Source organism: Mycetomoellerius zeteki, unplaced genomic scaffold (genome assembly GCF_001594055.1).
Source record: "Mycetomoellerius zeteki isolate Tzet28-1 unplaced genomic scaffold, Tzet1.0 scaffold415, whole genome shotgun sequence".
Lineage (NCBI taxonomy): Eukaryota > Metazoa > Arthropoda > Insecta > Hymenoptera > Formicidae > Mycetomoellerius > Mycetomoellerius zeteki.
Window position 1 is genome coordinate 490,387 of NW_017257409.1, and position 12,155 is coordinate 502,541.

General features: G+C 33.0%; 1 protein-coding gene across 1 annotated transcript in view; it reads left to right on the forward strand.

Annotated features, from left to right (window-relative positions):
• The first annotated feature begins 8,479 nt into the window (after positions 1 to 8,479).
• Clk (circadian locomoter output cycles kaput protein Clock) overlaps positions 8,480 to 12,155 on the forward strand; it is a 4,455-nt gene continuing 779 nt past the window's right edge. The window contains exons 1-10 of the mRNA XM_018453964.1: positions 8,480 to 8,524; positions 8,603 to 8,751; positions 8,941 to 9,032; positions 9,158 to 9,362; positions 9,435 to 9,530; positions 10,221 to 10,296; positions 10,370 to 10,608; positions 10,669 to 10,898; positions 11,238 to 11,669; positions 12,062 to 12,155. The exon at positions 12,062 to 12,155 is cut by the window's right edge and continues 18 nt beyond it. Of these exons, the coding sequence (XP_018309466.1) occupies positions 8,487 to 8,524; positions 8,603 to 8,751; positions 8,941 to 9,032; positions 9,158 to 9,362; positions 9,435 to 9,530; positions 10,221 to 10,296; positions 10,370 to 10,608; positions 10,669 to 10,898; positions 11,238 to 11,669; positions 12,062 to 12,155 (1,651 nt within the window). The 5' untranslated portion in view covers positions 8,480 to 8,486. The remainder of the gene's footprint in view (positions 8,525 to 8,602; positions 8,752 to 8,940; positions 9,033 to 9,157; positions 9,363 to 9,434; positions 9,531 to 10,220; positions 10,297 to 10,369; positions 10,609 to 10,668; positions 10,899 to 11,237; positions 11,670 to 12,061) is intronic.

The following is a 12,155-nucleotide window of genomic DNA, read 5'->3' on the forward strand; positions in this document are numbered from 1 at the left end:
CTCTGATCCCTATCCCTGCCGTCATGCCCCTCTGAACATAATAAACACGGTCGCCCCCCTTGACTACAAGTTTTTGAGAACAAAAGAAAAAATAAAAAAAATGAACAGTGAACAACGCGTAAAGACTAAATTGAAATGAATCCTATTGGGAATCTGTAAGATTAAAGAACAAAAAAAAGATTAAAAATCACATAATATTTAAGGTCATGAATTTATAAAGATATTTACACTCTAAGAATAAAGAGAATCTTCTGTGGCAGCATAATATACGGAAAATTACTAGTTCGACACTTAAACTAACCGTATGTTGGGGACGAGGACGAAGGATTTTCTGGATACGTAGACGCGAGGATAGTGTCCCGACGATCCTTCGGATAACTGCGTCTTCCGACAGTGATGTAACTATTAACACGTAATCTCTTAACGTTATATTTTTCCGGTGGTAGCTCTTGGGTTGATACTAAACGCTTCGTTTCCGGTACTGGTAACAGCGCGCGAGCGACATTAGAGGCGTTCATGACGACGATCGCTGCGTTTAGTGAAAATTTCAGAGCTGCATTAGCCATCGGCAGTTTGTGATATATTTAGTGAAACAAATTAAAAAATGGTTGTTATTCAAATTAAAAAAAAAAGAAAAGAAAGAGAGAGAAAGAGGAAGAGAGAAGAAAAGCGCCTAGCGGTTTTACATCCACATACTTACATACCAAAAGAATTTGGTATAACTGCGCACGCTGCTGAGAGCAATCCGATCTGTATAACTGAGACTAGATCTCATAGGGCATTCCGTGGTAGACGATGGAGCGGAAGGTTGCCTTTCAAAGATTTGTCATAGTCTCTGTAGTTTCAGAGAATGTTTGAGTCGAGTAATCAATTTATAGGAAGACAGTTTGAAGAATATCGCAGTGTCGATATTCTAACAGAGATGCAAAGTAATTTTTTGAACTTGAGAAAGCAATGAAATCTTTATTAAGAGTAATTTTTGAAAAAAAACTATATATTTAAATAAATCTATTTAGTAAGCGTTTTAGAGATATCCAATTTTAAAGTTTATTTACATTTTTCAATCTTCAAACTCCTTTTGCGAAATCAAAGGAACTCGAAGTGTCACTTTAAATCTGTGTTTCGCTTTTAAGATGACACTTTTAGTTTCACCAACGTTATTGATCGTGTTCATTGATTATAGAAACTGAAACTCGGGCAACTAAATGCTTCTTTGAAAAGGTAACAGGCACTATCAACCTACCAGAGAGTTTAATGTTTATTATTATACAAAAATTTCATAAACGTCAAGCCTTTCTATACTCATTACGATATATAATTTTTTATAACGGATTTAGCAACGCAGATTGAACCACCATCTTATACCATCTTACGTCGCCGGCTTCCTCTTAGTAGCGTCGACCGCCGTATATAACTAATTGTAAATTTTAGGTATTACCGCGCGTATAATAAGGAAAAAAAAGCGATAAGTGAGAATGAGACGAACTATCGTGGAGAAGAGGAGGAATAAGAAGATAAACAAAAATGATATAATACACATAACAACACACACACTATATATATATTGTAATATTATTTTTCGAACATAATATTGTAATGTAGAATATAATATATATATTATATATATATTATATATATATTATCGTATCGTAACGCGATCATTTCGTATAGCGCTAGGCTGGACGAGGTGTTTTTGGAGGTTTAAGAGAATTAATTAAGGTGGGCCAGAAGCGGGCGGGCGTGCTGAACGGCGCGAGGTCACACTGATATTTTTACCAAGTTTTTCGAGTATTGGAGATCCCCCACGATTCCTATATAATGAGAACTTAAATGTATCCTCGCGCCACTGCCGCCTCCGCGCTATTTATTAGCGTACACCCGCCGACCAGTCGTCGAAATTCGATTCGAGCTCACGTCGTGTTCAACTTCGTACAAATATGGAAGCAGACAACATATAAACACGCACTATAACATATAATACATATAAAATTTACATATATAACATATGAACAACAACGTAAATACAATTAATAATACAATTGATCGCTATGCTTATTCCGAAACTGCGATCGTAAGATTAGCTTCTAATGTATAATTAATTGATCTCCATTATACATTCAGGGAGCAATTGACGTTCTTTTATAACAAATCTAAATTTTGCATTCTAAACCGAAGATGCATTGGTCTTTTTGTTTAACGATAAAGAATTGCAGCGAAGATGCAAAATTGTGCCATCTGTTTGTAGAATAGATTAAACACACAAAAATGATATATTTTTTAAGTAGATATATAAAGGTTATAAAAATATATTTTATTGCAGATAGATATATATCCGAGTTCTGTGTAGAGACACAATTTTCACGAGATAACATAATTATCTCTTCTAATTTCAAAATGTTTTTTAACATAACTCTAATTCGGCAATTACTTGAAATCAAGTCTGTGTCGGTTGTTCCCGTCCTATAATAAAGTACAATTAGGCAATACTAATGGAACAGAAAATAATAGATAAAACGCATCTGTTGCAGTTCAGTAATTTTGAATTATTGACGACTGGCCTGCGGAGAATTTTCAATTTGTCGCGTTGAAGATCGAAACGATATAATCGAGATAAAAAGCGGCGAATGAAATCAATCTTTAATGAAGCGCGTCGAAATTTTCTTATTTAATTATGGCGTTTCGTTCTTCGAGGCGATGCGTGCGTATCTTAATTTTTCATTGTTCACAGAAGGGACGAAGAATCGAACAGAGTAAGAGGTGTGTACAGTGGGAATGGTTGGCTGCTATAATATGAGTAAAAAGATGAAAAGGAAAGTCAAAACTCACTCTCCCGTTCCCTCCAACCTTCCTCTCCCTTCATCTCCTACTTTTAAATCCATCACTTTTCGAAACTCCTCGAGTGTCGGCCTGATATGGACACCATAAAGCGAAATGTTTCCCGACGGCGAGAAAATGACTGTAAATTTTGCGAGGACTAATGTAATACGTAAGAAAAAAGAAAAAGAAAATGTTTACTAATACGTTGTGTTTTAACATACTTGTCGGATATTATTGGTTGTCGAATATGCGCCCTACAAAAATTCAAAACTTACGACGAGTTGCGGCTAAGATAGACTTCTTCCTTTCGTTTTGTTTTTATATGCAGTTGTTATTCGATATTTTGTTGTACGAATATGCTGGCATGTTGAATCGTGGATGAGAACCAAGAGTCGCGAAGCTGGACATATCTATTTTTTGCGAGGCGCAATCCGCTCGTTGCGGCGTTTAAGTTTCGCATGTCCAACTATTGTATTAAGACCGCTCGTAACAACTTGTTTTGTCCATCGTTCCTTTGAGCGAATTCGATTCACGGTTTTATTTAACTCAGCAAACACGCAGCAATATTTCGTACAATGCAAATAGACTGTCGTAAAACTTGTCGCAACGGCACGAGCAGATTGCGCATCGTTTTTAATAGAGAAGAAAAGTAACTATACGGACTAGAGGAAAATTAACATTGTGATGTTCATTGATCAAATATGTCAAAAGAAGAAGGCCCACTGGTTGAGGCCCGACATTTCTGAGTACACTATAAATAATAAATATTATGTAAAATTTATTGAATACTGTGCACACACTTATTGCATACCTTATCCATTATGTACAAAATGCCTTTGATAATGAAGAATAAATTAAGTAAATTAATGGTATTATTCTAAATTTTTGCAATTTAAATGTTTATTTAATTAAGGCATAATATAATTTTGGGAAGCTTTTCAAAATTTAAGAAATGATTAAACTTAAAAAAAATAAAAGTGAAAAATAAAGATTTGATACAAGATTGTGTTTAAATTTGGAACAGAGAAAATCAAGACATATTAAAAAATCAATGTTGATTAAAATGCAATTATTGCAATTGTAAAAGCAACGGCTTTTACAATTGCAATAATAAAAAAAGAAAAAAGGAAATTGTTAATAATAAAGATTAATAACAATAATTACTAGATAAACGAATTAAACGGCGTGTTCATTTTGCTAAAGAGAATCCAATCAACTGAAGAGGACCTCACATCAATAAAGATCGGAATCAGTAATGAAATTCAACAACTAATAATAAATATAATTATTTGTACTTTAAAATTTCATTTGTCGTATGCAATCGCAAATACTGACCATTGATTTTACAGTTATATCGTTACCTTCTTAAAAAAAAAATGACATAACTATAGGAAAACGTGATTTTACCACGAATGAGTTAAGTAAATATTTACTCTATTATCATTAAAAATAAATTAATTGAATTTCTTTAAAAAATCACTAAAATTATTACGATTAAAAAATGATGGTTTAAAAAAATTTGTCGCAACTCAAAAAAGTGGTTTTTTTAAGAATTGTGACACAAAAATAACAATCTAATCATGTTAAGAATATATTCGCTTTTACTGATATTATTGGATTAGTCAATAATTTTCTGTCAAAAATAGTTTTTTCCTTTTTCTAAAAAACTTAATTTTTTTTTAAATTGTCACTTTTAAAATAGAAAAGCGATATGTTAACATAAATCAAACAAATAAAGAACTTCGATCATTTTATATATAAATTTGGGCTTCTCGTCCAAATCGTACAGAAATGAGTGATACGTTAAATTATACAACAAAGAATAGATTAAAACTGCATAAATATGCCAATGGCTACAATAGCTGCAGATCAGTGTTACGACTTCATCAATATGGTATGTAAGACCATATTTTGCTACTTATGCTTGTAGGCTGTTTTTAATCAATTGATGATTTTTTATTATATGTATATTTAAAAATATTTCTGGATAAAAAATATTTCCTTTTTTTATTCATCTCACTCCCCACAAAATTTACTGTATTCAGGGTTTTTTTATAGTGCCGTCACTGTGCAGTGACGGTACATGTAATATAATAATACCTGCACTGTGATAACTTGCTGCGCTCATATCATGACACACATTTGATAATCTAGAATATGCCAAAGATTTTTTAAGACATACGAATACTTCGTTAATGACATTTCTCAGTTTTGATAGCTCTGATGATGAGCAATCAGACGAGCAGACGTGATTAAAGTACCAAAACTGCTTTCTGTAAGGATTTGAGGATCTAAAACTATTTAATTTTTAGTACTTCTATTATTATCTATAAAATGAAATACAATTGATAAGTGTAAGCGAGAGGCGCTCAAAAATGGACGAAGTTTAGAGTTTAAATTATATCAAGATAAAAAATTAAGCTTTTGAATCAGTCTTTAAATCTGCATATTAAAAACATGATAGTTTTGAGGCATTTTATTTCTCTTTCCTCCTCTTCCGTTTATCTTAATGAAAAAAGTCGTGTTGCCTTATGGCAGAGACAAATTACGACGGCCAATCTCTCTTACAATTACAGTATTTCTTTGCGAAACAATGCCATCAGCTTGGCTCAAGCGTCGTGGAATTTATACTTGCAGACGATATTTCATGAGGTATCAGATGTCACGTCCGTTGCGAATTGCATTACGGACGTTCAACGACGCTGCTGCAACGGGATGCATGTGCAGACATGCAAGCCGATGTTTGAAATAAACACATGTACGTAGCCAATCGGTCGAATGTGCGCCGCGAGGTAATATACCGCGCGCATTCACCGCAAATGCACGATTGCAATAAGCGATAAAGCCGCGATTGCGCAGTGTCGGAAAAACAACTCGACTGCCATTTTCGCTACTTGAAAATCCATCCTAAGACCGACAGTGACGCGATCCGATATGGACAATACAGGCAGGATTTTCTTCTCGTCGGAAATTTTCTTTTCATTGAAAGAAAAAAAGTATATATGTAAGAATGAAAATAGTGCAGGATTATTTGTTTTTCAATGAAATACTAAAAAGCGGAAATATAGAAAATTGTAGGCGCGCTGAAAGATTCTTTTTCGAAATATGATAGAAAATGGATACTATACACAATTTTATTGAACAATTTTTTTATTGAACAATTTTGTGTATGTACGCTTGCGTATCTTGCGTGACTCCATTAAATTTTAAAGATTTTGAAAAAAGAAAACTAAAACGTTCATTTATGGCTGCGGTTCACTTGACGCTACAAACGCTTCGAAGCATTTGAGCGACCAATCAGAACAAAGAATTTTACGAATTGACTAATCAAAGAATGCTTCGAAGCGTTTGTAGCGTCAAGTGGACCGTAGCCTATGTTCTATTGCTGGGGGTTAGTAAAAGCATTTGATGTACGACATTGTCTACACTTATCTGATACATTTATCACTGCAACTCTTAATGCAAGATCCAAAGTTCAAGCTTTTCTGGAGTCGCAAGTATTTCTCTACCAAGAGAGACAAATTTTACTTAATTCTTTAAAAAAAAAAATAGATCTGTAGCAGAAATTGATGGATTTGTACCTTCCATCAATTTTCAAAAACGTAGTTCAGTTATCAAAATAAAAATATTAATATGCTATTTTTAAAGTCACCGAGTGCGACAAATTGAGATGTCGGAAAGTTGTAATTTATACAGATTTAATTGAGAAATAATAAACTCTTATCAAATAGAGCATCATCAGCGCGCAGTTTCACAGAGCGAAGGGGACTTTTGCGGAGGCGGTTGGCAGGTCTGGCTTGTCTGTTTCTACTTGGCCTACTCTCCGTGTGTTCCGCATGGATTTTCGCAATCGTCGCGCGGAATCGCGGTAAAAACTCGTGATTACATTCACGATCGATTAGACTCGGCAGAGCGGCTAATGAACCTGAGTGTGACGATGCAAGGCGCTACAGTCGGCAATCCGTTGCAGCGTCCTGCGTGATCGCGTAATTAACTCCGAGGCGTTGTGAAAATCGGAGCGACCATCGTCGAAGCGGATGGTTGCCGCGGAGTGCTTCTCCTGAAAAATGTGGCGGTGCTTTCGACGAAAAACGTCACTTCGTGCGGCCGAATACGACATTATCGAGGAACGATTGGCGGAAGACTCGAAAGATCCAACGCACTTCCTCGACTTGAGGTCTTGCGAAAATTCGCGTGCGGTCTCGTGCGCATACGTGCGCAATAGTGCACGTATAATTGATGCACGGCGGGCTGTTCCACGCGGACATCCCTTCTTTCAATCGAAGTGGGTGAGACACCTAGATCCTCGCTGATGGATATAGACGTTTTAGGCTCTCCGCACAAGAACATCCGTAACACGTTACGTTAAACACTGAATCGTAAATTGAAGCCTGTACGTGACAGTAAAAAATATCGACTTACGCATAAAGACAATCGCAACTTAATGTTTAATGTTACGTTATGATTTTCTTTGTGATGTAAGTTTACTGTTACGTATAGACTTCAGTTTACGATTAGTACTTAATGTAACTGTGTTATGGATGTTCTCATAGGGAGAACTTTAAACATTTCTTCTCAGTGCAGTGACTTCTAATTTAGTTACTGACGATCATTCTCCCGCATTATAAACTGTCTTATTGGGTTTCTGTGTGGACATTTCAATGTGATTGTAAAATTTAATGACACTTTTTAGTGAATGTATTATTATTATAGACTGATCTCATACTCGATGCCAATCTACTGATCGAAATATTTTTTAAATATTTGTGAACGAGTTTTATTATTTCTTTATTGTGGATCCCCCCCGTAATGACTATATGACTGTCGCAATTATTGTATAGTAAACCAATACTTGGAAAAAACTGTTCCATGGAAAAATATTTATCTAAATGTGCAAAAGGATTTAAGCATCATTAATCTGAGAATATTTGCACATTGCATAACATATCTGCATCAATTAACATAGTAAATATTTAATGCAAATATATATTTTTTAAATGCGCATGTCTACTCATTTTAGATGAATTTTTTATGTACACTGAAAAAATACTGAATTTTAATAAATATTTGTTCGAATAGTTTTAAGTAAATATTTACTAAATATAAACATATATTTATTTGATACAAAAACCATTAATTTCATTTAATTATCATTTTTTTATTGATTAAATATTTATTTATTATAAGTAAATGTTTATTTACTCCTATTCAAAGAATTATGTACATAGATTTAATAATTTTTTAGAGCACAATATATATATTTATATATTTTTTTCTTATATTGCTACATAAGCTAAAATAGTTCGTTAGAGCAAGCATGATATATTATTTATAAATTAAGAATGATAAATATTTTTTCTTATTTGTTTAAATTTTATAAGTTGAAAGATAATTATAAACAAATTATTAATACTTTAAGTATTTATATTATTTACGTTTACAAAATGTATTGTGCTGTTTAAAATCAATTAGCGGAACTCAAGTAAAAATTCAAGTAACAGTAATAATTAACAACAATATAAAAATAACACATTTCAATATCGCTTTTCCCTCTTTGTAGAAGCAGTAGTATTACCAGCATAAGAAATAAAACATTGCATAATTTCATTTCTTTAGAAATTTTGCCATATTAAATTAAAGAACACGATTTGCCTTCAGCGAGAGACATCATGGATGATGATATTGATGATAAAGATGATACAAAACGGTAAGAACACATTAAAAATTCTTGCGCAATTTATTATATGTTTGTCGCAGTAAATATTAAACGTATAAATGTTTTCAGAAAATCGCGTAATCTCAGCGAAAAGAAACGCAGAGATCAATTTAACATGCTTGTAAACGAGCTCGGTAGTATGGTTAGTGCAAATACGCGGAAAATGGATAAATCTACGGTGTTGAAGTCAACAATTTTATTTTTAAAGAACCATAATGGTAGGCACAATATTCTTCACAACACTCTATTTGAAATTAAAATATCTTTTCAAATATTTTTAATTAAAATTGTTAAGAGTTAGTAAATTCTATATAATAAACGTGTTACTTTTTGTTTTTAAATTATTTGATAAACTTTTAAATACACACCATTTTTTAGAATTACAATATATAGTTGCTTATTTTCAGAGATAGCAGTTAGGTCGAGAGTCCATGAGATTCAAGAAGACTGGAAACCGTCTTTTCTCTCTAACGAAGAATTTACTCATCTTATATTAGAGGTAAAATTACGTACAAAATCATAAAACTAGACTAAGATGAATTTTGCAGTATTATTATATTTACTAGAATATTTACTACTTAGGAATGTTTACTATACGTTTAATATATGTTTATATAAATGTAGGCGTTGGATGGATTTATAATGGTTTTCTCTTCAAATGGACATATTTATTACGTCTCTGAAAGTGTTACGTCTTTGCTTGGATATCTTCCAAATGAATTAGAAAACACGACCATTTACGATATAACATTTCAAGAAGATCAACCGCATTTATACAATGTTTTATTGAATCCTGGAAGCACACGAGACAGGAGTAGTATAAAAAAAGGTATTTTTTATAGTTATTAGAAATTAGGAAATTTATATGACTTTTATTAAATACAATTTTCTGTGTTGACAGAGGATCAAATTTCTTTTACGTGTCATATAAAAAGAGGCGGACTTGATTTTCGGGAAGAATCTATCTATGAACTTGTACAATTTATCGGATACTTTCGTGAGTAAAATATTTCAAAACTTTTAAATTTACTAAGTAATTTTAGGTGATAAACATTGGATTTATCAAACTACTTTATATTTAGCTCTTCTCTCGGAACTAACGTTAAAATCTATAAACTACTGACGCTGGATCTGATTCATTTAATTCATGTTGATTAAAAGACATTAATTAATCTCAAAATGACAAAAATTGTTTAAAAGAGAATGAATATTAAATTTATCTTAATAACAATATTTTAAATTTGCAAATGTAATGTAAAAGATATAATTGAGAGCTTCCAATAGACACATCGTTATATAAGAAATGGCTCACGCGATTGATGCGCCACTTGCGCTACACGGCTCTACTTCGACTTACACCACTCATTGCTATCTCGATGTACCTTAACGATGGCTGTTTATAAAATATGACAGATGCGCTGCGCGGTCAACTTTTGTTCCGATCTTCGTAATAAGATCGTTGTGCTGATTGACTATTTTCTTTATTGTAAATCAATTAAAGAATTAAACCAGATTCATTCAATAAACCTTTTGCCCGCTTAATTACGTTTAATTAAACAATTAAGAGAAACTAATCATCGCCCTCCAATCGAAGAACTTCTAAAACGCTCGCTATCCAAGGCTCTTTCAGTTAGTTCCAGAGAAAAATTAAAATTGAGTTTTATCGAACAATATTATGTTGTTACAGGTTCTACTATGGATAGCGATGTTGACAATCTATTGCCAAGTCAGAAACTTAGTAATACTAGCGGATCAGATAACAAGTATTATCGCTAACCGTATACATAAGTATAAAAACAAAATCGCATAGCACTGTATTCACGTTTAATTTTGCAGATTGGTCTTCGTGGGTACGGGACGTTTGCAAACTCCTCAGCTTATCCGAGAATTATCCGTGACGGATAGTACGAAGTCAGAATTCACATCTCGTCATAGTCTCGAATGGAAATTTCTATTTTTGGATCACAGAGCTCCGCCCATTATCGGATATCTGCCTTTTGAAGTTTTAGGCACTTCTGGTTACGATTATTATCACATAGACGATTTAGACAATGTAGTTACGTGCCATGAATCACGTAAGTATTAAAAAAATACAACCCACTTTGCAGTTGATTATTAATCGTGTTACCTTTTAGTGATGCAGAAAGGCGAGGGAACGTCTTGCTACTATAGATTCCTTACGAAAGGTCAGCAATGGATTTGGTTGCAGACTAGATTCTACATTACCTACAATCAGTGGAACTCAAAACCTGAATTTATCGTGTGCACGCATTACGTGATCAGTTATGTCGATGTAATGAAGAAATTGCGCGCGGAATTGGGGGATTATGACAAGACGCAAGATGTTTTACTGCCCGTAAAACAAGTAAAACGACAGACATGCAATTATAGAATTTCATAATTATTGCTGTATTAATCATACAAGACAAAATAAATGCGTGTGTATAAACGCAAGCAATGAACGCTTCAGAACGTATTTTATCACACTGAGAAACATTTTTAGCTAAAAATGAACGAACCAGTAGATCATATAAAAAATTATATTTATCATAATTAAATATCTCATTTTCTTAATTCGAAGTTTTATTGATATAGTCAGATATTTATGATTTGTTCATTTTCAACCAGAAATTGTTCTCATTTAAACTTTATTGTATTTGCGTGTATATATTATATTTATCTTTATATCTTTACGCATACACAGATAATGGTATCTTGTCAAACACCGTTAACGCAATGGTCAAACAAATCGTCAAGAACATCGAAGTCGATGACAGTCGCTTCTAATCTCCGACATCGCGGTGATGGATCAAATACGTCCTCAATATCAGTCTCATTACGAAGTTCACCACAATCGCAAATAACGCATGGATCGAGATCGAACGCAGCTTCTGCAAGCAGTTCTGTTGTGTCGAAACCAATAGCTTCGGTTGACAGTAGGCAACAGCAACAAGCACAACAGCAGCAGCAGCAGCAGCAATTACAGCAACAGCCACAACATCAACTCGATGTTAATCAGTCATGTATTAATTTTATGGATCCCACGCAATACGCAACGGTTAATCTGCAATCAGTAGTTACAACCGGATTTGCAACGCCTACTGCTCCAATTCTGTCAACTGTACCTACTCATGAGGTAAAGAAATAAATAATTTGTATTATTAATATTAATTGCATGTTTGCATTTATTTTATTGTATAATTATATAAAATGTATGAACAATTTTCTGTTTCAATCGCATTTGAAATACAATTTTTGTTACACAATTGTATTTCGATTAATTTTCAATAAATTGGGAATAAACTGGAACTTTCTTAATTTTGTGTATCCACACATGCATATGTATTCTCTCTCTCTCTCTCTCTCTTAAAATTTTTTATAAACGTAATAAATTTTATAAATTCTATAAATTTAATTATATAAAATTCAATCTACAATATTTATAATACTTTTATATTATACTTACAAATTATGTAATTATATGTATGAAAATTTTTATTTTACTTTTTGTATTGTTGATATTTTCAGATGTTGCATCAGCAAGATATAGTAATGACTCCTGCGCAAAATCAAATACAGGATGAATTGCAACGGAAGCATGAAGAGCTACAGCAATTGATTG